Below are 26,601 nucleotides of genomic sequence, written 5' to 3' on the forward strand. Positions count from 1 at the left end.
TGCATTTTCTGTCTAGCTGTAAGAGGCATCCTTCTGGCCAATGCAGGTAGCACTGACTGTATGTTGAGTTTACAATTTTTACAATGATTCTACTAAATGTTCTATATGATTTGCTGTGTATACAGTGGTGCCTCTCCATCAACTCAGGAGTGAGTGTACAAAAAATTATTTGATTGTTCAAGTGTATGATTTTCTTGACAGGAAGTCCACAGTCAAAAGGCCTTTTCAAAATTCATTTCCATGTAAATTTTATTTTGAAAAAAATATCCTTATATAAATACTATTCTCATGAGTTCACATTCTGTAAAGAACTTTTGTCATAAATAAGTGAACATGTGCTATAAGAAAATTCCACTTATTTTCATTGAGAGAAAACCCGAGAGCACATATTGGGAAATGCTGTTTTTGAGTTGTAAGGGCTTCAGATTACATACTTAATCATAAATAAGAACTGGGGAGAAAAGAAAAGGATAAGGTGATAGTAGATTATATCTACATATTGCAATTTACTCCACATTGAGAGACTCAAACAGCCTGCAAGGCATATGAGGATGATTCATATTAATGGACTGTTTTATTTAGGTGCAGTATGGTTGAAGGCCACAAAATAGCAGTATTCTGTCAGATACAGAGTAGTTTATTGAAGTCTGATAATGCTGGAGGGCACAGGATTTTAGCCAAGTTACATTTTATTTGACTGCAGTCATATTAGTGTCCATACTAGGATGTGTTGTACATGTTTTCATATACGTTTTTTTGCCAGAGAACACATTATGTTCTGTTTAACAGATATTGCCTTACTGATTTTTTTTTTTGACTACTTCTAGGTATGTTGTAATGGGATTCTCCACAACACAAAACCTGGCTTCCAATGCTGCGAGGACAAGTACATTCCATTTATTCTTAATTCACCAGGGGTTTGCTGTGGTGGTCAGATACACGCTGTGCAACCGAAACATCGGTGCTGTGGTGGTTATTACACTAGGGTATCAGTAGGTAAGAGATAACTCCTTTCCAATATTTGAAAGAAATGAAACAACAAAGTTGATGTATCTGTTAAACCAAGGAGAATGAAAACATAACAATAAATGCGGGCTTTCTCAAGATTTCTAGATTTCTTTGAGACTTGTGCTCAGTGGGATAAGAAAAGAAAATTGTGCTGATTTTGTCTTCTAAATGCAGTACACTGTTTATACAAGAAAGGCTTAATTGATGAAACCTGATGATTGGGTCATTTCCCAGAGAACTAATTTATGCCAAACTATACTTAATTGCAGTAAGTGCTGCATAATGGGGAGGGCAGTTCTGCTTAACAGGAACACCATCAGGCAATTTAGTGGTGTGGTTTAGTTCTCTGTTTGACTTGACCCCATGTGATTTTTTCCTAGCCATTTCTTTTGTGGAACAATTGTTAGCATTTGGAGTTGATATTACGGATTACATCACTTCTACTTGTTTCTGTGCTGTCTATGCTTTGTTTCTACCAGTGTTACAGATCAAAGTACACATAGCACGTGTTATTTTTGATGGAAATTTTTCCTTTTCTTGAGGCTGACTGTACTCTTATTTTCAGACTGTTTGGGAAGTTTTCCAAAATTATGCTTCAGTGCTGTTGTCCAGAGTTTGGTTTTCCAGTTTGTTGGTGGGTTTTTGAAAGTGAGAGAGGAGGAAAAGGGGGAGGAAAGACGTTTCAAGGGGCAGTGTTGAGAGCATACATCTTTTTGTAGGCAATTGTCAGGTCAGGAGTTAAAATGCTTCCATTACTCATGAGCTGGCACACATTCCCTAGGCTCAGAAATGCTTGAATTTTTGCCAACACATTCAGCACATCCCAAGTTCTGCTCCTTTGAAAAGTATTTCATATATCACAATATTAGAATGCCTTCCATGATGTCATGAGAAAAATGTTATCACATGGAAGAACCAGAGAAGAGCATTTTGCTGGCCTCATTAATCTCAATGTACTGAAATGGAGAGATTATACTGACCTCTGTCCCCATCCAGTGGTCTATGTTAACTAGCTTAATGTTGTTTACATCAAGAAAGAAAATCACAGTTAAACAAAATGTCTTATGTATGAAAGTAGCTCCTGTTCAGTCAGCAGTCCACAGGCATGAAACAGTGAATGTTTGAACATGATTTTAAACATTTTTTTTCCCCTAAGTATATTTGCTGCATTCTCTTTTTTGGTACTCTAAAGGGCAACAACATTAACAATGTTGGTCACTCTTTTCTTTTTTTATTTTTATAAATATGCTAATAACCTCAAGCTAAATGTTAATGTGGGTCATTCTTTGATAAGGATAACAATTAACTGGTAAGACTGCATGATAGTTTTCAGAGAGAGAATATTTTCAAGCCTAGCTTGGAATGGATCCCATTTTGAGAGGTTAATGAGAAGGTTACTGATCCTTTGTGTCTTATGTCTAATAGTTCTTAAAAAAAAACAGTTTTATTTCCAATAGATGTAAGCTGCATTCTCTATTTTAATACTTTCTCTGTGTAGCAACTAAATTAGATTCCAAGGAATGCAGGAAAATATGATGAAGTATCTAACCAGATTATATCTATTACACTCTAAAAATTTGTTCTCATCTTTTTTTGTTTATTATTGACTTTATTTGATAAAGTTATTTATATAGGAAACTCTCTAAGCATACATATTTCCCAGATGTTGTTTGGCCAGCTTGATAGCTCTAGATGTACTGAAGCACACTGGGCTGAAGGCATGAAGATTACAAATTAGGAAGGCAAGAATCTCAGTTTCTGAAACACTAGTGCACAAAGAAGTACAAACATCCATCCCCAGAACTAAAATAGGAGGGCAGATTCTTAAAGCAGAGCAGAACAAATAATGCTACTACCACCCAGGCATATCTTTGGCAAGGAATGGGAGGGAAGGAAAACAGTAATCTTCCTCTGTCACAATCACATCACACTCTTATGTCTGACTGTGTTTATTAGGGCTCTCTGTCTGTAATATCCAACTTGACATATTACTTCCAGTGAGAAAAATTAGTTCTAAAAATCAAAACACTTTTCTTTTATTAACAATCAGGAATTTAAATACCTAAATTGCCACTATTACCCATCTTCAGTAGCAGAAAAAAACCCCCTGCTATTCCTTCCAAATGACATTTGAGCCACAGAAAACATTTGAACACGGAAAGATAATATAAAAATGTGGCTTTTAGAACACTGGATCAGGCCAAGTAGGGAAACTAGTGAATTAAAGCTATTGCCATTTACTGTAATTTTTGTATCCTTTATAGCAGTATCAACTCCATTCACAGTACACTGTTTATCCCAGCCCAACCTAGTCCACCATTTTAAAGTCAGTCTTATTGGCAGCTTTATCCTAAGGCCTTTTCCTGCAAAAGCGAATGCTTTTGCTTAACTAGGAGCTAGGCAGGCTGATTGTGATATGGTATTTAATTTTTAAAGTGAGTTTAATCCTTAAGTTCTTTGGAAGATAAGTCTTGAGTGTCACTGACTTAATGTGAGTTAGTCCTTCAAAACAAGTTTGGAATTATTTTGGAGGAGACAGGAAATTTTTTGCTCAGAATAAGCAGGCTGACTGTTCTGTTTATCATAACTAGAACCAACTCTGTATTATGTAGCTGCCTCTACTTAAAGACTTTCGTCTGTATAATTGTCATACTTGCAGACTTTATTTTTTTTGCTTTTCTCAGTTTGTTTGTCATGCTTGCATTTTGACATCTTGCAAAGTATTGGCCCTGAATTAATGAATGCATCTTTCTTTCGTTATTATTACAAATTAATTTAATACATCTGTAGCATTCTAAAGCACTGAGTGATTCCATGCTTTCATGTGGAACGTTTTGTACATGAAGCTGCCAGTGTGTAAACCCAGACTTGTTACTATCAGACGAAAGCCTCTTAGGGATTTCAAGAGCTATAAGTGTATAAAAACTTTAATTGTACTCTTAAATTGGCAGGAGAAGTATGTTGCCCTAACAAAGAGTGGAACAGAGTTTCAGTTGGAATCGGTGATGCTTGCTGCCAGGGAATGCCTTACTCCACATCAGGCGATCAAATCTGCTGTGGTGGATCCCTCCATGACGGTTTCAATAAAAAGTGCTGTGGTGGAGAAGTTGTAAGCATGGATTTGGTCTGCTGTGGTGATGAAGAAGAAGGAACTGCACACAGACCTCTCACAGGTGAGTCATAAGTTTTCAAGAAAAAGGGGTCTTAATCTCTTGTCACAATAATCATTCAGCAGTGACAGACTCAGATTTAAGGTGTGTATGCCAATTTGTTAAAATGATGTTGCACTTTACTCACCTATTCTGATGGACTGCAAAACAGTGACCTTTCAATAACCCTTCTTCACCTTTGTCCAAAAGCAGCAGGGAGGCACCGGAATTTTCAAAAGGAGTGAATGATCTTTCATTATGCCAGTTGGGAAATAGGACCAGTCCCCTCTCAATGAGTAGTACAGAGGTTAGACTTGGCTGCCTTGTGCTGCCATGCATCATAGCAAAGGTATTTCTCATTTGCTGTGGAGATGTGGGTTAGTCATCTGGAAACTGAAGATTGTAATGCTATCTGCTTGAAAGCCAATGGCCGTCACTTGTGCACCTACATAGGGGTAAACCTGCTGCAGTTTAAAATTACCAAAACTTAATCCCTAGCACTAGTCACTTGGTCATCTGGTGTATCCCATTAATCTCTTGCACACCACAAGAAATTAGTCCGTCACTCAGAGGTACAATCTGAACTCGTAAAGGACTCTGTGACTAGCTAGTGACAGAGATTGGAGGTATTATTACCAACCCTATTCCAGTATTTTCATGTGTCTTTTCTTTACACAGTTATTAGACAAATTAGATACCATCAGCCTTAGGCTTTCTCAGCCTGACAAAAAGACTTCAGAAACAATTGCAGTCTCAAAGGGGAGCCTGAATTCAAACACAGAAATGATGAAGGTTTAGTACCCGGTTCTGCTTGGTGTAAAAAAATACAGTGCTTTCACTATATGGGTGCCACTTTGAGCTTCTAGTTGTATGACTAAGGGCCTTAATATGTAACTAAGAACCCAGATCTGAAGGCTGAACTCCTCATTTCCCCCAAAATGAGCTCTATCTTCAGCTTATTTTTTTGTATTCTCTGGATCCTTCAGCTGCTGCGGTATTAAAAGTACCCTCATTCTGCGTTGACAAGTCAGGAAGGGCTAATCAGAAGAGCCTCCGCAATGCTTTCTGCAGTTTCTATACTATTCTTCCCTTCCAGTGTTGACTCATAGAGTGTGTGCTGTGAACAGCACTGCTTGCATGATTTTAGCTCTGCCTCACTGTGATCCCTAATTGTGCCTGATCTACAGCATCTACACAGGACTCACAATAGCAGCTCCGAACAAGGCCCTCTTGCATAGCTGCGCATTGTGTGGTTGCCACAAGACAGGACTGGCTCATAAAACATCTCTTTATGTACTTTATTACTTAAACTCTTTTATTTGCCTGCAGGAGCCCTTTAACAAAATCACATTGAATTGACTTTCTCACACCAAATCAAATCTCCCTGGTCCCAGTTCAGTTGTCTTTGTCAATATGTATTTTATAAATGGAGTGAATTAACAGATGCTGTTGGAACAGAACTGCTGGGGTAGCGTTTATGTTTTTACTGCTCTCTCTGGGCAGATGAGTTGTGTAGGAGTGTAATACAGGTATCTTGGGATGAAAGTTATGTTCTTCATTTCAGTATATATGTATTCTTAACAGGTTTTTTTTCCTTAAATATATATATTTTAAAAACCTTTATACCCCTCTTTTTAAAATGTGCTTATCCTATAGTGCTCTATCATTTACACCGTTTTTCTTGAGAATGGGTCAGGATGACATTTTTTTGGCTATTAAAAAAGAAAACAGTGGTTTTTTTCATAGTTCACAGGTTTTCTGTGAGGACTTTATGTTGTGGGCCAGCATACAGTTGAACACAAGTACAGATTTGAAAGATGAATTAGCGCTATAGTTTAAAAGAGATTGTTTCTTTTGCATTAAGCATAAAACAGATTGTCGTTTCTTATCATATCATATACTTCATACTCAATAGTTTTTTTTCCTTAATTTCTTAAAGTAATTCAGCGTTGCTAGATACATCATGAAAATGCACAAGCCAGGCACAAAAATCTACCTGTTTCATGTTCCTATTATTATAATTATTCTAATGGGAAAAACTACTCTCACAGAAAAAACATAATATGGTAATCATTGGCAAATGGATAAGTAGGATTTTGCAAGAACATGATAATTGGAAAGCTGATCTCATTGTCTAGAAGGGGAAGAGGTAGCAGAGGGGGCTTTATGCGAAAACTGAAGTGCTTCCAAAGCTCTGTTCTGTAGTTGGCAATGGTTAAAAATCTAAGGGCAATTTAAAGCTTTTGTTTGGGGGCTTTAGTTTGTTGGAAGAAAACGACCATGCAAGGAAAACATGGTCACTAAAACTGCAAGCCAGTCTTAGTCTTGTCTGGCCGGTTTGAAAGCAGCAGGTTTCTACAGAATCTAGATCCTGGTTTGCACTCAATGTTGGTTTAGGGGCTGGCGTCATAGAACTTTCTCATTTGCCATTTTATACCTTTTTCATGGCGTCTGTTCTGCAGAAAGAGATGTTTTGTCTGTCTCACATTACTTTCTGTTTGGTTTTCTTTTTTTTTTTTCAAATTTCCATTTTCTTAGGTTTTATTTTTCACCCCTCTTTGGCCTTATTTAATGGGGTGACCATAGAGACATCTACTGGCAAAGGCTGGCAGTGATGCCATTGTATGCAGACATCCTGAGCCCCACTGCTGCAGTGTGATTATCCAAAGTTGTCTCTTTCGGGTTATAAAGGATAATTTCAGCTAACACCACTCTTGGATTTTCTCTTTGGAAAAAAAAACAAACCAAAAACCTAGTAAAATGACACTGTAATGACATCCCAGACTTATGAAAGATGATGCTTTGTACTGTTGTGGTTCCTGATCTGTAATAGCTGCAATACCCACATGTAAGCCAAGGATTTTTTGAGTAGTTTCAATGCACATTGGCTCTGTATTTTGTTGATCCTCAGTTCTGGCTCCAAAGGCTAAGCCTTTTAATACTAATTTTTCCCTTTTGAAAGCATTGGGTTTGCAGATTTATTAAATTAGTAATTCATCACTCAGCTATGTTTGTAAATGTTTTCAGTTGCTGGGGATGAACATGAAATAATTGTTGACAGAAATCACTATTAGCAGGAAGTGCCTTTTCCAGTCTGCAGATTTTCTTTTTGCTGTAATGCATTATGTGCCTATGAAACATAAATATATAAAGCATGACACGTACATTCCAGCTGATTTACAAACAGTTTGTATTTTGGTTTTTTTGCTGAATTTAGCAAGGGTTGATAGGAATTTCTGGATCTTCAAGCAATTGAATAAAGTGATTTTTAGAAGGCAAATCAATCTATCAGTATTACATGGTCCTATTTTGTTTTTCTTGTAACATACTTAAAATTGTACATTTGAGGTGTCAAGGTTCAGGAGTCAAGTGCTACATGTGATAAATTAAGCAAAGGTCAGAGGCTATGCAATGCAGTTTCAGAAGATTGTCTACCTCTGCCTTTGCAGCTCATTCATGCTGAAGTGATGCACTATGGGAATTACTACCAAACTCTGCTCTGCAACATCTGCTCTCCCTAAGTGAGTTAGTGCACGTCAGACATCTTTATGTCAGAATATTGCAGTGATGGATGCAGTCTTCAGAAAATGCTGCATAAAAATCTGGTGTGCTGTTCTGGCCATTAAGTGAAATTACTATTTAAATTAATGGCACTGTCACAGTTTATCTGTGCAAAGAATGAACGCTGATTAGGGTATTAAGTAATTAGCAATTTATCACACTGGAACAAGGTTGATAATAATTAAAGAAGTAATGGTTTACCAACGAAACTAGAAAGGGAGTCACTTCTTGTTATGTGAGTGAAATCTTGGCTGAAAAATTTAATTCAGTTAAACAAAGATGAGGTTTGCAGTGAAAGAATACAGCCTTGTTTGTTTCAATAGAAAAACAGTTCATTATCAAAATTTTAGTTTCCCTGTGAAAAGTCCCTTGGGCCTGTCTGAGTTGCTTATTGAATTGAATCATTTTCTGTGTTAATTCTCTACCTAAAATTGATAGAATCCTAGGACAATTTGGAAAAAGGGTGTGAACAGGAGGAAATATTTGCCTCCTGGAGAGCTGGTGATCCCTGTTTGATTTCTGTGAATGGAACCAGCCCTGAAAATAGGTAAAGTATGCAAATAACCACCATTTTTAGTAATTCCAGTGACTGGTATGAAATGCTTTGAATGCTTTAGCAGGATCATTCTCTTAAAGAGCAATTTTCATTAAGTATGACTTCCCAGGAGAGATTTCTGCAATAAATGGCAGTGAGAAAAGTGGCCACTTTTGCATGTGTTTTAAATGCCTACATACTGCAAAATTTATGTCAAATGCAAACTAATTTGTAGATGTAATGCTGTATCACAGCCCTTTTTTGTATCTGCAATATCTTTCTAGTTGAATCAGTAATAGCATTTATTTCATTGCCAATTATAGAAGTACGTTTGTAGCATGTGGTTCAGAGTAAAAATTTACCCCTTTAAATGGTGTAGGGCTCAACACTGGTATTTCACAGTTACAAAATAATTCACGCGTATCTATGGAAAATAACATAGGTTCTGATCAGCTTTTAATTTTAAAATAAAATTATCAAAAATACGAGAAAGACAGTAGAATTGATTTTGGCAGCTTATCAGTCCCACTCTAGAAATGTAAATTGTATTTTGATACTAACATCTTAAAGAGTAATTCTCTACATTAGATGACTGAAGATTCTCTGTGGGTATTTGGCAAGTCACCCATTCAGTTCTATGTACCTGACATGAACTGCCACTTTAAAAACATAAAATATAATGTGAAACATTCTGGAATGCTAAGACACACTATTGGAAGACTGCCTGCATGAGAGGAGGATGAATAAGACCTAACTGGAGAGTACATGGAGAAGCTTTCTCAATTTCTGCTTTCAACAGGAAATTTTCATCAAATATCTCTTCAACCTTCTGCACACAGTGCCTTGGTACGGTATTTCATAGCAAAGGTTCTTACAAAAGTTCAGCAGTGGTATCAGTTGATTGAAGGGGATCCTTGTTTATCCCTTTAATTCTTGATTGTTTTCACTAGGTCTAGAAGTCAGGACACTTACTCCAGTCACCTCACATTCAAATTTAACTTTAGCTAAATCTGCGTAATTCCAGCTGCTGATGGTCTTATGCCAAGATGTATTGCATTCTCAGCTTCCTCCTTTCTTATCCATTTATTTATTTACTTACATTTCATATTCAGAGATTTTTTTTTTTATTTGTTCCTTTCAGGGATGTTCTGTTGTGGGCAGGAATACGTGAATAAGTCAGATACCATATGTTGCTCAGGTTCCAGTGGTGAGTCCCTAGCACATGTTAGAAAGAATGACCAAGTGCCAGTAAAATGCTGTGAGACTGAACTTATTCCAAAGAGCGAAGAATGCTGTAATGGAGTTGGATATAATCCTTTGAAATATGTTTGCTCTGACAAGATTTCAGCTGGAATGATGATTAAGGTAATTGATAGAAAATCTCCTGGTAGCTCTGATTTGATGATGGAAAGAGAAATACACTGTTCATAACTATTTTTCTAAAATAGGAATATAAAAACTCTTGTGTGCATTATTCATTTTCACATTACATCCATATTAATACCGAATGAGTTCACCATGATTGATGTTATTGCAATGAATTCTAAAGGAATTAATAATGATTAGCTGCCTCTGTGAAGTGTTGCCCAGCACTTCAGATTAGTATGGTGCCTAAAAGCTGGCATGCTAACAAGACTAGCATGTATAGCCAGTTTCTGTTCTGTGACCACTGTTCCTGATGATGTTCCTTAAGTGGAAATTAAAATTGAAGTGGCCAGTTCTGAAGTAGAAAAATGCTATTACATTTCAATTTGGGCAAGCAGTATGACATCGATTCCTCAGCCATCTCAAAAAAAAAAACCAAAAAAAAACCCCAATTGATATTTTCTTGCTGGACTTAATTCTGATCCTGTCAAAAACCAGCAGCACTGTTGGCAGTACTGTTTCTGCAGTATAAGGATTGGTCTCTGCTTAGCTTTTAGCAACAATGAGAGTATTATATTTTTAGAGCCTTTCATGCCTAATGGGTAATATAGTTTATTTTCACTCTGGTTTACTGCAAGAGTAAAATAAACACAACAAAGTCTAATTCAATCTTTTCTAAGACTGCCCAATGACTGTAGGTTATGAGACAATTTGGCTACACTTTGAAAGTTGAAAATGCTTGCAGTTTCAGTTGAATCCAACAGAAATCTTCAAGAATTAGCATTGTGGTGTTATGTATAAGCTGTAAGAATATTTTCAATCACTTATTTTTTTGTTTAGAGGGAGAGAGAGAAAATGGGTGAGAGAGAAAGAAAGAGGGTTGGATATTGTGAATTCTACAATATGGAAATCAGGTAGATATTGTGGAATTCATCACTAAAGTAAAAAGAAAAAAAGACCTCATCCTGCCATATACAGGTGTTCCTGTACCCTGTTCATTCATCAGCTAAGTTAATACAGAAATATTTCTTCCATCTTCTCCTTTTTGTGTGAAGGTTTTCATGTCTTTTCATTTTCAGACCGAATAATTTTCTCCTAGAGAAAATCTAAGTGTGGTGATGAGTCAGCTACAGTTCCTCATGCATTGTATTAGTAGTTCATGCAAGGCACAAAATGGCTGAGAATAGGTTAATGAATTCTGGTAGATAACATGCTAGATCCATGCCTTAGGTATAGTATATAAACAAAGGAAATGCTTTGAATTTCACTTACCCACAGCAGAAAATAGATAGCAGTGCTAGCTTTCTGATATGTATAGATTTACCAACATTAAAAGGACTGATATTCTGAAACATATTCTGGAGCTACTTTATATGTGAATCCAATCCATCTATATCCTACATCCCAGACTGATGACTATCACAATGTAATTTTTGTGAAAATGCCAAATTTAGGAAATTGAACTACCTGAAGTTCATAACTTGAAACAAACTAATTTCAATAGGTGAATTAAGGAAGCGTTAGATATAATCTGCTTGCTTTTCATTCTAAAGTTTGCATCTTAATGGGCAGAAATATTTGTAGCAAATATTGCAGTACATCTCTTCCTCCAACAACCTGTATTTTGTAAGAATTATTGCTCTCTAGTTTATGGTTTGGCAAAAATATTATTTCATGAATTTTAATAGAAACTTGTGGATGTTCAGTGTATATTTCTATTTCTGTGAATTGTTCTTTATGGGTTAAATCTTATACATGCATCAGAGTTTGCAGAGGTCCTCTTATTGCAGCAAAACTGCTGTTTAGGAGTGATGCAGTAGAGGACACAATTTATATAGCCCATGGATAGAGCTCTCAGCCTTGAAAGCTGCCAAGGAAGTGCTCAGAGCCCTCTTGTGTACTTGGCGAGCTGTGTAATGGCCTGGGAATTTGCTACTGATTTGCTACAGAATATTTGTTTTTGCAGGAGCCGAATGTTCAAATTCTCAAACAAAATCCTGTTTAATTTGATTCTGCACTCTTCTGCTTTCAGCAACCCCAGCCATTTGGGCTTCCCACACTTAAAATTTATGATGTTTTCACTCAAGAACCCTACCGAAAAAAAAATCTGCTTCTTTTAGAAAGGATTATAAAAGCATTAATGATAAAAGACATTAGAGAAACCAAAGGCTGAAAGTGTCTCCCATATGCTGGAAATATCAATGTACTCAATGTCATTGTCTGATTTGTATGTTGCATAAAGACAGGAAAATACTAATAGAAGCATTTGTAAAGAAAGGAAGTTTGGTAAATATATTCAAAATGAATATATATTCCCTAGGTAAAAGAAGAATGCAAGGCTAATATTGTCTGCCCTTTATCTACGGAAGCAACAGCACATTGTGGAAAGTGTGACTTTGATCCTAGGGAGAATATTTGTGTGTGGATAAAAGGTTCACAGAATGCTACAGAAAAGGAGACAGAAGAAGCTGTGTGTCCAGCTGAAGAGACTGTCTACACAGGAAATCCAAATCAGTATTCATATACAGGTAAGGAAAAGTGGTGTATCAGATTTGCTCTTAATTCACACTGGAGAAAAAGATGACCTGAATGCTATCAGGTATGCTAATTAAATATGAAGCAATTGTAGTGAGCATTCTTTAAGAAATAATCTGTGAATCAGGACAGTATCTTCAGTGATATTAAATGAGTAGCAAGACGTATAATGAATTCCTAAGGTCCAAACCTGCTTCCACAAAAGTTCATAGAAACATTGTTGTATTGGAAAATGGCCCTATGTAAAGGAACATCTTCCATATCTGTTTTATCTTTGAACATATTAGCAGTCCTATAGGCACAGAAAAAAATAAACAAAAGTTATTTTGTATTTTGGCTGAAATGATTCATATGTAACTCTTCTTCTAGACCAGAACCTCGAACCGTTTATCACATATGAATACAGGGTGGCTGCTTGGAATAGCTATGGAAGAGGCTTCAGTGAATTTAGCAGCGCTGTCACTAAGCAAGATGTGCCACAGGGTGTAAGTCCGCCAAAATGGGCCAAAGTGGGTGATCGAGAAGACATGATACTTCTAAACTGGGAAGAACCGCTTCAACCAAATGGTATTAATATATGTTAAAAGCTGACAGTGTTCCAAAATCACAAAACATTTCTCAATTAATCACTGACTCTGAAATATACACATTCCTGAACTCTGCAAGAATTTTCATTGCAAATAAAATGTAGTAGAGTCTGACTTCATAGCAGACAATGTAGTATGTCTCTAAGAAGTGTCAAGAAGCTTCTTCTGAGAACAGTTGTGGTAATAATTGTCAAACATGATCAGAGATTCACAGTTACGTAACAAAATATTTGGAGATTCCTGGGGTGGGGTGGGTTGATACTCATGTTTCTTTCAGGATATCTTACTGGTGATTTTCAAACAGTGAGAAAACCTAAAACAGCTGTCTTAATAAAAACTGAGAACTTCTGACATGTTGATGTGGAGGTTGAGAAGAGTAGCTGGTAATTTACTATAGCCATTTAAGCAGGATGATTGTCTGTTACAGTAACCGCCTAGAGATTTCATTTAATATTTTCTGTGTGCAAAGCAGGTTATTACAGTATACTACCATGCAGAATTTCTTGGCTAACAAAAGGGAAAACATTCTTCCTGCAACAGGTCTTATTATCCACTACATCATTCTCCGAAATGGAATCGAGCGTTTTAGAGGAACAGAAATGAGCTTCACAGACACAAGTGGTGTCCAGCCATACCAAGAATATTCATACCAATTGCGAGCCTGCACTATTGCTGGTTGCGCAGACAGCAGCAAGGTTAGTGAATTGGTCTTTAGAATCATAGAATCATAGAATCACTAGGTTGGAAAGGACCCATTGGGTCAATGAGTCCAACCATTCCCATCAATCACTAAACCATGCCCCTCAGCACCTCATCCACCTGTCTTTTAAACACCTCCAGGGAAGGTGACTCAACCACCTCCCTGGGCAGCCTGTTCCAGTGCCCAATGACCCTTTCCATGAAATATTTTTTCCTGATGTCAAGCCTGAACCTCCCTTGGCAGAGCTTGAGGCCATTCCCTCTTGTCCTGTCCCCTGTCACTTGGGAGAAGAGGCCAGCTCCCTGCTCTCCACAACCTCCTTTCAGGCAGTTGTAGAGAGCAATAAGGTCTCCCCTCAGCCTCCTCTTCTCAAGTTCTTTATAGAACTAGTGCCAGAATTTTATCAGCCAGTGTGGTAATATAAAAATGCTTTTGGAAAGGTGCAATTTGATGACATGCCGATTATTGACTGAGTAAGTGAAAAACATCAATAATTTTATTTGGATTCAACTGATAGGTGATTATTTGGAACCTAATGTTGATAAAAGCAAGCTGAAGAAAAGTGCAGTATCTAAGTCATGGCAAAGGTGAAATTGCACTGTAGGAACTGATGTTTGTTAGAGAGAAAGCTGCACATGACAGAATAGAGCAAGGAATATTAAAATGCACTTTCTCTAAGCCTTGAAATTAAATCTTTGCATATCACTAGGTGGTCTGTTGCCTCTTCTTCCTTGGTGTTTCTTAGTTTATCTGCTTTAGCTCTAGTCTATTAATTTGTTCAACAAGCTTCTTATTATGAACCTCCTTCCACTGTATTAACCTTCACTGGCTAACCATCCCTGCACATGCTTCAGGCTTTATACTCCCTTTGTGTACAACCTGCCTCTGCTTTAGTTTTAAGTAAACAGAATCTCTTCCCTCCCTTTATCCCTGCCTCATTTCCTCTTTTATCACTTTGAATCATGGATGCCTTTCACCAGCATTACTATTTAACCAGCTCTAGTTTCTATTCTGCAAATTACCTGCCTTATTCATCATTTGGAAAAACTATTTCTTAAGTGAAGTCTTTTTCATAATAGTATCTTGCCTCTATGAAAATAAATTTACATTACTGCAAGTGTAAGGTCTGTGGGGCAGAGATGGGGAATAATGTCTGTGCTTTGTAATTATAATATCTAGAGGATTTTAAAGTTGTTTTATTTTTTTCATGTGTGTAAATGTTCTTCTTATTGTTGCTAATCTCAGCCAAGAGTATAAGAAAAGAAGCAGTGATGTGAGCGATGGAGATAGACGTATAGTCCTCTACCTGCACAAAGAGCGTGGTTTGGATGTTATGCAGGCACAGTTTATGCAACCATTGGCCTGAGCTAATAAATCCTGCTTATTTCACTTGTCTGTAATTAAGGAGTTTACTGTTTCAAACAGTGAAGTCTGCAAGTAGGGACTGATTCCTCCAAATGCACTAAGACAATATATTATAGAGGGCACATTTTATATTTACAGCATAATATAAGTACTTTATGGTGGCAGTAACAGAAAAGAAAAAGTGATTCTCACAGAGAAAAGGGTCTGACTCACTTATTAAACCAGTGTAATTTGGAAATGCCTCTGTGGGAGATGGTAGAGGTGTGTGAATAGAAAATTAGCTTTTCCTTTTTTCTTTTTGTAAAAAGGACTCAACAAGTGCAAAGTTATTCTAGCTATCAAATTCTTTGTTTTCCTTACAAAAATATGGAGTTGCAAATAACTGCAGTAGAGTTCAGATTGCATGGGATATATGGATGCTTAGCCCCATGTTTACTGGTGCTTAAATATAGGAAATCAGGCAGTTAAAATGCAGAGACACTGACAAACCATATGGAAGAGAGTTATCAAGAGTTCTCAAGCAATACAGTTTTTGTTGTTTCATCCTGTGCTATGCTCTGCAGCTAAAACATGGTGAACCTGTTGTGATAAATTGTAGACATAGACTTATGTAATGTATTCAAGGTCAGATTTCATTGTGAAAAAGGAGGAAAAAAGTAACTAGTTCTCCAGGCCCTTGGTAATGATATGCCAGCCCAAACAACATTTTAAAACAGAAGTGACATTCTCATTGATCATGGTATCTAGTGTACTATTACATTAAATTGTTGTTTAATTCATATGTCTTTAGGTAGTTGCAGCCACTGTCCAAGGAGTCCCAGAGAATGTTCAGCCACCAGACGTCAGTGCTTTGAACTCAACAGCATTACATTTAAGCTGGATTGCACCCAAGAAACCAAATGGTATCATCAGAGAGTACCAGATCATTCAAGTAGGGGAAGGACGTATATACACCGACACTGCAAGCAGAATGCAGCACACAGTATCAGGTAAGGAGGTAGAGCTTGCTGACAGGTTAATGTCCTGTTCTTAAGGTATAAGCCAGTATCAGCACATTAAAAAATGCTCCTTGTCAGTAACTTTAAAGCCTCAGGACCGTGCACAGTTTAGAAAGCTTTATCATGACCTTAAGTATCTTTTTTTCAAATTCTTTCATTTCTGGTTGCTGTTTGTTAAAATATTAACAGATTTAATTTCAAAATTTTAAAATAAATCTGTCCAGCTTGATTCAAGTTATATGCTTTGTTGTGTGCTTGAGGTTTGATACTCTGTGCAGGCTTGCCAGCCCTTCACACATTTTGAAACTCTCTTTTACTGTCATTAATGTGCAGTAATGCAGTGGAAGTCACTATTGCTGCTGTGATTCTGTAGCAGTGTAGAACTAAGAATGATCCAGTACTTCATGCCTGATGTATTAAAAAGGAAAGGAAGATAGAAAGGGAAAGATCCTGGATTCTTTTTATAATCTTATATATTGCTCATAGCCATTTTCTAAATACTTGGTGAAACTTCACTAGTGTGTGTGTGTATCTGAAAGAAGCTTCAGTGAAGGGATTTTGGGGGAATATTTGACTAAGACCTCAAAAGTATTATTTTCACATATTCAATTTTTAGTTATATTTGAGTATGAGTCCAGAGTCAGAGGGGATCCCTTAGTGCTTTAAAAGAGTTCATACTTGCTGTAGTCACTCACTGAGGAGTAAAGGATTACTGTTACTCTTTGACAATATCATGCTCAAATGTGAAATACATCAACTGAATATTATACCTGTTTCCATATTCAGTGCTTGTGGGCATGAGATATTAACTAAAGTATGCCAGTTGGTGGTATGTATTTCAGAATGGCTGTTGTAAGTTTATACTGTAAAGAACACCTACCAACAATAAATGATTCCTCAAACACATTTGAAAAATACTTCTTGTGCTCCCACTTCCTTCCCAAAAGACAGTTACACCTCCAGAGTAACTGAGACTTTCATGCAAACAATACCATTGTTCTTACCAGTTGGAGGGAAGAGGGAATGAAATTACCTCCTGAGAAACAAAGATCATCTTCCTTTTTGTGTGCCTGTTCCGTTAAGTCACTGTCCAATGTTGCCATATTAAGCCAGAAGTGAAATAAGGGATCATTTCTTGTGACAGTCGTAATCAAATCTTGTGCCATTTTCTGTGAGAGTTTCCTTGGATATGGATGTGGAATTCATGGCAGTGATTTGGCAACATGGATAATTATTGCTCTCTAAATTAAAAGAATAAGATAAAACAATCACATTTATTTCATACATAATCTCAAATGTTTGAACTGTCGTCTTGTTCCCTGTGGATGTATGATTTGATTTTCTCATCCTCCTTTTTTCCTTTTTTCTTTCCCCCAAAACTATCTGCTTTTCCCTGAGCAACAGTTGAACATTAATAAAGCTGTAGCATTAGTATTTCTTAAGACTTTGAATCTAGGGTCTTGCAACTAACAGATGAGAAGGCTAGCACCTTGCCACTGCACCATTGTCTTGCTGCTTATTTTTAATTACATCAAAGCTTTGGAAACATGATCCCACAAATGCTTTGTGGGAATAGCAGTGAATGTGCTCATCATGTGAAATCCATAAATTGCTTATAATCCTCTCAAGATGTTAAAAAAAGCATTAAGTAATTGAAGACAGGAAGTCCTCAGTTAATTATTTAGAGGTGTTATCAATGCTTTAAGCAAACTGAAGCATTTTCTGCTATCTCACTGAGTTGAATGCCACTGGGACCAGGGGGCAGCAGCCATCATCTTCTCATATTCTCTAATGCAAACAGCACATGGCAGCTTGTCAATAAAAGACCTTTTTATATCATTTATTACTGAACACTTCCACTACCCTGTACAGAACAATTTGGATGACAGTTATGGCATTGTTTCACTTTGTGTTACTACTGCTTTACAAATGGGCCTGATAATGCTTTGCAGTGGGGGCCAGGCAGAGGGTAAGACTGAAGAAAATAATTAGAGGAATTGTAAAAGAAGGCTAAGAGTGCCCTCTTCAGCAGCAGCAGGTGGGTTTATAACAAAGATTCTTTTCAACTCCTCCTTGTTAGTACACTAAAGATAACATCCAGGGTAAGAGGCTTTAGCGAGAATTTGTAGAATCATAGAATCATAGAATAACCAGGTTGGAAGAGACCCACCGGATCATCGAGTCCAACCACTCCTATCAAACACGAAACCATGCCCCTTAGCACCTCGTCCACCCGTGCCTTAAACACCTCCATCAATCATCTTTAGCTAAAATCCAAGCAAGATCACTGATGTCTATTTTAGTAAAAGAAACAATATTAACTACTACTTTATGGCTGAATGGCCTGAAATTCTTTCATCTGAACATATTCTCCATTTCAGGGTCTTGAAAACTGAAGAGATGCAGAAATGTTGTCACTGGTCAACTCTATCTCCATGCAGCACTGGATCATTAGTGATATTTATCTAAAGGAAACTCTTTAGACTGTAGAGGTTGTGTGAGGCTGTGGTCAGCAATCTGACATCCTCCTGAGTAAAATTCCCACAGCAGGACCCAGGGCCGTTAGCTTAGGAGGTAATTACTGGCCTTGCCGGATCCATGCTCACAAATGGAGACGAACAGTATCAGAAGGAATTGATTTGGCTAATAGAACAATGCATTCTTAAAAACTACTGTTTCACAGCCTTTTGGCAAATGACAAATGCTGCAATAATAAAATAGATTGCTAAGTTAAAAAAAAAACCAAACTAAAAAAACTCCACAGTAATGGACCAAAACACAAAAGGAGAGAAGTATCCTCTAGTGAACAATCAAGTAGAGAAATTGGAAAAGCAAAGTAGTATTGATGTTCCAAGATTATCTTACTTCTTATTTTTATTATTAATAACATATATAGATTTGCACAGAGCTTTCCAAAGCATACATAAGCATAATGCAATGCATTAATAACCTAGATAAAAATCTGCTGTGACTGCTCCACATATGACTAGAGGTTTCAGGTATCAGAACTTCACCAATAAATTTAGTGAAACCATGTGCTTTTTTCCAGTGCTCATTTTTCTCTTTAAAGTGTAGTTGTAAATGAGTATTGCTTTATTATGCATGTTTCCTTTAAAACTGAACATGACTCCCTTTAGGGGAATTCAAGTAATTTGTTGCCACAGTAATCTTTTCTATCCTGAAATGTTAAATACTTGGCTTTCCTCCATGCCTTTGCCTCTCTCTATTCTGCAACTGTCATTTTCTCCCTTCTTACTTTTCTACACTGTGTTTAGATGATAGTTCTTCAAGCCAGTTCATGATCAGGTTACAGCCAGGGCTGTTCCTCTGAGTCATCTCTTTATTTTCTCTCTTTCACATCTTATTCAATTTGTAAGCCGCCTGCATGTCTTCCATTCAGTGTTTTAGCTTTTTACATAGTTGTTACTTATTCTTTCCCTCTGTTTGCTTGTAATATATTTTGATTATAATATCTTCATACTGGCTATAAGTAAGGATTTGTTTATAATCGAAGATCTTGCCCAGACATTTTTTCTTGTCACAGAATTGCCTTGTTCTTGAAGTAATTATAGTTAGGCACATAAGCCTTACTTTTACAAAAGTAAATTATTAAGGTCATAAAGGCACTCACTTAAAAAACTAACCTGTACAATATGTATTAATTGATCTGTACCATCCTAATTCAGCCTTTTTCACACGAGCAGTCTTCATTACACAGTAATTTGTACGTAGGATTACTGCCTCATCCAGTCCACAAGCTGTGCCTCTGCCAGGTAGGAATAAAATGGAAAAAAAAAAAAAAAGGCTCAGCTTTTGCTGTGTTGGGTAGGTTTATTCATGCTGGGAATCTCAGTATAGATGGCCCTAATCCTGCATCTGCCCAGAGCCAGGTTTCCTTTCTGCTCAGCAGAAGTCAGGAAGGTGCAAGCACAAAGTTGGTGTGAATGTAGGGTACAGCAACGGAGGCAACAGTGATGATGCCAACCCAGAGGGATAAAATATGGATTGCTGAGGGGCTAGAAGCATTGGCTACCATAAGGAAGAAAGGAGAAGGGTCAGTGTCTGGGAAGGATGATCAGGTGGCAGAACACAGGGAGCCCCACTGCTACTGCAGTCTGCTCCCACATCAGCAATCTATCAGGCTATTGTCAGCCTCCCTGACACCTTGCCCAGGCTTGTCCATGGGCCCAGGACCCCTTTTCAGCCCAACATGACACCATTAATCATGCTTGCAGCTTTGCTGGTTTCTGGCTCCAAAACAACCCAGCCCACTCATGGACCCTGCCCAGTTGCGCCAACCTGTAGACCCATGTCCTGACCCAGCCCCAACCCCAGGGAAGTGGATCACCTGGCCCACCGTGCTCCCCAGCTGGGACGGCAGGACAGACTCTGGCAGGTCTCATGAACCCTGTGGGATATTGGATTAGAAAGCTACTGCAAATGAATTGTGGAATGGCACAGAGGAGATTCCATCTCTGGATGGATGCAGTTGGCTTTTGTCAGTCAGGGCGTTCAATCTATTCATGTTGCAGTACTAAGGAAGGCATAGGTCAAGCTTTCATAGCTTGTCACAACCCCATCTTTTTCATTTTCTAGACACCCTGCCCTGAGACCTGGGGCCTGAATTTCCTGATATCTCAGAGTTGTAGCTGAGGGCACCAGTTGTGCTCAAACATATTAAGTTTTGGATAACACCAGGTGCTTTGACAGACAGGTCCTAGACACCTCAAGTGGCTTCTTGGCAAGTCCATGGAGGTTTTTCTTTCAGTATCTTCAAGTCAGCATTCTGTTTCTGAAGAAGATAATTTTTTCTTTTTTTTCCCTTTTTCTTTTTTTTTGTTATTTAATTATTATTCTGATAATGTATTAAGCCATTTGCAATCCTCATCTGGTTGATGTTAGTAGAGCAACTGTGCAGTCTAGGGGTGGGACTACAAAAAATTCTGAAATGACGTACAGTTAGGCAGGCCAGAGACCACATGTTCGAGGGAGTTTAGGTAGAACTATGCCATAGAGCCTATATATACAAAGGGTGTTAATTCATATAATACAATGTCCTAAAGCTGGGATTTCCTAGTTTATGAGTGTTCAGTTTTGCAATCTTAATAATTTCACGAAGTTTTTGTGTATAATTGTTTGCAATATAGCAGATCTCATGTTCAAGTAAGAGAGCATTTTATTCTCTTATTATTCCTAATATATTTGTAATAAATTTTCAAACATTACAGGCTCTTCAGTTTTCAAGTGCAAAACTCTAGGCAATTACACTTTCAGGCACTTATCTTTTGGAAACTGTTTAACTTCTATGGCTGTTACCAGTGATGGAGATTATGTCTGCACCAAGAGTGTTTAAGTGCCTTCCAGTTAATTTTTAACCTATTTGTACAGGCAGAAGCATAGGTTAACCTCCCCACCCCCAAATAAAAACAAACTAAACACATCTTAGAGACTGGATAAGTGGTAATCTGGACTAAGATCTGGACTGTTGTTACTATGCTGCAAGTGCTATCTAAGTTAATTGATTTGAAGCTAATTGAGAGATGTCTGTATGTGAGGGATATCCATAGATCCATTGCAGCATAGGCACACGTTCAATCTGAATTGTTCTGTCAGATCTTTTAAACTAGTCGAGGATATATATCTAAATTAGCAAGAATTCACCGTTTCAGTATTATTCCAACATAAAATAAGAACAGAAATACTAAAAGTTAATTTTAAGTCTAGTAACTTTCTATGTAGTGATATAGTTCTTGGGATGCATGATGTCAACATTTACGTCTGACCTCTATTTGTTCTTTCTAGGTCTGCAGCCATACACTAATTACAGCTATGTGCTTACTGCATGCACATCTGCTGGGTGTGCTTCTAGCCAACCACTTTCAGGTCAAACTTTACAAGCTGCTCCTCATGGTAAGGAAAAAAAGACATCCTTATAGAACCACAAAGCTATGGTTAAATGGGGTTGTATTTTCTGATAGTTTAACAAGGTGCAAAACTCCACTATCATCCATCAAGCTATCATGTATAAATTTACACAAGAGAATCTGTCTTTCTTGGAGTATTTGTATCTTAACACACTCCTTTTGCTGACTGCCTGGCACTGCATTTCTGCTTTCATTTTGTATGATTTCCACAAGTTCAACTTTAAATTAGCGAGGTAAGATTTAGCAGATGTTTATTTTTTTAAAGCACAAATACGTGTGCAGAGATAAATGACCATATGAAGGCTGCAGCCTTTGGCCTTATTCTCCATTATCTGTACCTTGTCTAGTTGGTTGCATTTGATGTAGGTTAAATTTAGAAAATGTTTTAAATTCTGTAATTGTCTCTAGCAATATTTTATGCTTTCAAAAACAGAAACTGTGGGAAAGGAAGAAAACCCCAACTCTCTATTATTCTGTCACAGTATTAAAATAGCATCATTGTCATGTTAATAGGGGTATGGCCAAAACCTCATCATATCATAGTCAGCTCAAAAGAAGTGGAGATCTACTGGAGTGAACCAAACAAACCCAACGGACTCATTACTCAGTATCGATTATTTCGTGATGGGGAACAAATCTTCCTGGGTGGCAATACAGACCTGAATTTCACAGATGTTAACCTTCAGCCTAACAGTAGGTAAGGCATATTAAAGAGCTCTAGTAATATGTGAAAAGTGTCCAAAATACGTGCAAAAGTGTTTGTAAACAATGTACAAAATATAAGTTACTCTTTTAACAACAGAAAAATTTGTTATGATATTACTTAATTAATGAAAAACTGGTAGAGCACTTTTAGGAGGCTTCCAAATGTTGGAAAGCTTTAATCAGAGGATTTTTTTTTCTTTTCTTTTTCTGAGAATAGGTCATTCAGATTCAAAGAGAGGGAGACTTTTTTGCCTTGAGTGGTGGCTCGTTGGCTGGGTTTTTTTCCCTCATGGGATATACATAGAAAAAAAACCAAGTCTTTATATGGCAGACAGAGCTGCACATAGTTTATAATGTTTCTGTGCATTTTGAATACACTGCCTTAAAAGTAACAGTGGCTGATATGTTTATAGAAGCAATTCTGAATTAGGTTTTGACACTTTTGGGGTCAGTACTTCTCTCACCTGAGTAAGCTAATTTGCATTTTAGCATTAAAATTATATCATAAGTATAGAGTTACTTTTCTCACATTTAGGAAACTTAAAGGTGAAAAAACTTCATTACTGCAGTATTTGTGGTACTCTGTGTTGTCTGTTCACTTTAAATTGGTGAAAATAGAAATGTTCTGTTATTGATATGCCTAAAGCTTCTAACCGTAATGTCTACTGATCTTTTTGTGTTTGCGCAGATATGTTTACCAGCTGGAAGCCAGCACTTGGGGCGGCAGCAACTCTAGTGATAAATATGTTATACAAACACCAGTAGGAACACCAGAGAAAATTCGCGTCCCATATAATGTCACAGTAATTGATGCATATTCTATATTTCTAGCTTGGGATGTGCCAGGTAAAAATGTATTTCTATGTAGCACTTTGTAGCAAAATGAAAGGATGGAAAAATTAGTATATGCAGGCAGGCAGCTGAATCAGTCTGATATTTTTATTTTTCATATTTCATTTTAGTGTTTGTGTGATTCAAATAAACAGTATCCAAAGCCGCTGTTTCCTAGAGACATTATTTTAATGATATTGACCTATGTACTTGACATGGGCATTGTGAGGATTAGCTGATCAAAAATCCATATGTTAATTTGATCTTATAAACTATTATTGAGTGTGAGTATTAAGAAGAAGGAAAAAATTACACCAAAATTAAGTTCTCCCTTCTGTTTAGAGTAATGAGAGTTTATCAACAGGGAAAACTGCCAGCCTTTTGGCTTGATGATATCTTGATAACTATCCTGGCAAGTAAAATGTCTGATTGTCCTGCAGCTATGCAATGTTAAATACCTTTAATAAAGGATGTAAGAGTGTGACATAGAGATCTGGTGCTAGCTTTGACCTGATTGAGTAAATTTTATTCACCAAAGCACCATAGTGTTACATGTGCATATTCCCTTGCAGGAGGGTAGGTGATGAAAGACACAGAACTATTTTTTTTCTTGTTACTTTTCTCCTGAGCGTCATCAGGTTGCCTTGGCCTGCTACAGAGGTAGGCTAAGAAGGAATAATTAAAAAATAGCATAATTTTGTATAAGATACAGTGCTCTGTTTCATTAATATGCATCATAGATAAAGTGATTGGTGTACTTTACTGATGTTATAAATAAGTTGTGGTGTTGTTATTGTGGGACAATGAGAGCAATATAAATGAACAATTTTCTTTCTAGCGTGTTTCATCTCCAGCAAGCTGGTTTCCATTTTCTAGATATTCTTTTTTTCAGTTAAAATGGAGTCAATTTTTTTTAGAAACTTCAGATGTTGCAATATTGCATATTGCAATAACAACAATATGTGTTTTATCAGTGAACTCAGGGAAGTTTTTGATGTCTCCTCTTCTTAATTATTTAAGATGTTCTTTCCTTGCGTAGTTGTCACAGTACAGCCAATTGGCATTATAAATAATGTCACATAGAAAAAGTATTTTGCCTTTAAGCCTAGGATTCCAAGTATTGTGGCAGTGCTTAGCAATGTTCACCCTGCCCATTTAAGTAATGATTAATAAATCTATAATACCCTGGGCTGTCAATCTTTTAGTTTTAGAAGCACAAAATCCATTACAGAAATGCTATAATATATGAAAAAGATTAAAATCTTAAATTAAACTTTTACCCCTACTGCCTGAAAGGATTTAGAACCCAGCAGAAGGCAGGTGAATTCAAATGGCATATAATCTACAGTTGGTTTTATTGGAAACTGACTCATACTGTATTATAGTTTTGATAATAAAGGTAATTTAAGGTACAAAATATTCAGCAACATTTTGAATTGATCTAAAACATAAGAATATACTGGAAAAGCATAGACTTGTGAAGAGTGGGGTGTTTTCAGAAAAGCTTGTCCTCGTTGTTCTTGACCTTTTCTTTTCCAGCTGCTTGAATTCCTGTTACTCACAGTAAGTACAAACCTGCAAGGAGAATCAGGCTCTGTGTAGTACGTTTGGTTATGTAGTAATTAAGAGTATATGTATAAAGTTTCAGGTACACATTTTCAGAGTGGTGGGGAGGAGACTAGATATTATAATTCTGTAGAGCACACGGGGCTGATGTAGTAACACAGCTGGAGGAATCTTTTTTCCCAGTCATGGGGAAGGCACGTGTTCTTCTTCCTAGGTACCAGAATGCACCTTGAATACTTATCTCACTTTCATAGGCATTTGGTGACTTCCTCTCTGCCTTCCTGTTGTGGGGCCAAATATTTAGGTATGAATAAGGGATCATTTTTTTCATATAGTGCCCCAGTTGGGTAAACAGGAAAGTAAAACTTGATGTTCTTTTTATTATAGCTCCTCAGGGCCATTAGCTGATATTTCTTGCAGGAATGGGGAATATTAACAGGAGAGAAATGTTACTAAATGCTATTAAATATTACTAATGCTACTACCAGTTACCTTGTGTGCAGAAGCATAGTTATATTTAAAAGCAAGAAAATTTATTCTTGACATTTCATAATCATGTTTCATGCTTGTTCTGAGACATTTGGGCTCTTTTTATCCCAAGAGGAAGACTGTGGGGATGCAGGTGTGGGCTTATTTTTGAGGGTCTGATCTTCTGGAATGGCATACATCCCATTAATAGTCCTGTGCATGCAGACCTCTGGGGCCACATACACCCCCATCTTCATAGGATTAGCCAAAAGAGTCTACAACTTTTTATCCTCATTTATGTCACAGAGTAACTTTTTTCCCTAATCGTGTTTTCCCTGTGTATGAATCCTTGTTTCACAATAGACACTATTGCAATAATATACATTTCCCTAAAAAACCCAGAATGGAGCTTTTATTGTAAGGACTGGCAATCTTGACAGTCATTCTTGGACAAGATAGTTGTTTTAATTGATATAGTCTGCATGAAGAAAGTACTTCTTATTAAGCAAATTTTGATGAGAAAATAGCTGGTCAAAATGTCTGTCTGTCCATGGATATCAGGGATGCCTTGGCATTCTATCTGCTGAAACAAATTTGGATCAAATATTCACCCTCGGCATTAATTTGGGGCATCATATTACACAGACCTTCCTTTTGGACAGCTTTAATTGTAATGTTTCAACAGCTGTAGTCTATCTAAATCTTATGACTTTTATTGATATGTAGCATTTAAAAATTTCTGACTTGGCTAAATAGCAGGGTGGCCAAGTAGTGCTTAAAGTCACAGATTAAGAGAAAATATTTGACACACCTCACTCACTACAGAAAATAGGACTTTATTTTCTGAAATAGGTATCCCATTATCTTGTATTGCATTGCCTCAGTGCACAGACCTAAAAGGTACAGTACATTTCACTGATCCGCTACAGAAGGATACGTTACAATTATTATGGAACAACTATTACTGCCATGGGTAGAAGCAGAAAAGCTGAATGGAAAAAAATAAAAATGCACACCAGATAATTCTCCCAAGGCATATCCGTAAATGTTATTGATAGGTAGGAAAGTAGCCATCCTGCATTTCAACTCATTGACAACCCCACTGGTCCTCACTGGGGGTCTGATTTTTCTAAATATCTTCAGCTGTTGCTGGTGATGCCATGGAAGCTGAACATACTCAAAAGAGGATCCTATTCTCTGCTTCTAGGTCACTTTCTTCGTACATTAACGGTTTTCCAGATTAAAATATCTTCATTCACCATATTGTAACCCTCTAATTCATCAGCCTCTGGGTTTGCTTATCA

The 26,601-nt window shown here is 37.1% G+C and overlaps 1 protein-coding gene across 1 annotated transcript in view; it reads left to right on the plus strand.

Annotated features, from left to right (window-relative positions):
* Window positions 1-26,601, plus strand: part of LOC138718342 (usherin-like) — a 220,836-nt gene that overhangs the window by 129,586 nt on the left and 64,649 nt on the right. Inside the window, exons 20-29 of the mRNA XM_069852767.1 lie at window positions 828-996; window positions 3,960-4,181; window positions 9,395-9,618; window positions 11,939-12,146; window positions 12,523-12,720; window positions 13,281-13,435; window positions 15,596-15,794; window positions 21,606-21,713; window positions 22,241-22,424; window positions 23,121-23,278. Coding sequence (XP_069708868.1) covers window positions 828-996; window positions 3,960-4,181; window positions 9,395-9,618; window positions 11,939-12,146; window positions 12,523-12,720; window positions 13,281-13,435; window positions 15,596-15,794; window positions 21,606-21,713; window positions 22,241-22,424; window positions 23,121-23,278 — 1,825 coding nt within the window. The remainder of the gene's footprint in view (window positions 1-827; window positions 997-3,959; window positions 4,182-9,394; window positions 9,619-11,938; window positions 12,147-12,522; window positions 12,721-13,280; window positions 13,436-15,595; window positions 15,795-21,605; window positions 21,714-22,240; window positions 22,425-23,120; window positions 23,279-26,601) is intronic.

This window comes from Phaenicophaeus curvirostris, chromosome 2, assembly GCF_032191515.1.
Source record: "Phaenicophaeus curvirostris isolate KB17595 chromosome 2, BPBGC_Pcur_1.0, whole genome shotgun sequence".
NCBI lineage: Eukaryota > Metazoa > Chordata > Aves > Cuculiformes > Cuculidae > Phaenicophaeus > Phaenicophaeus curvirostris.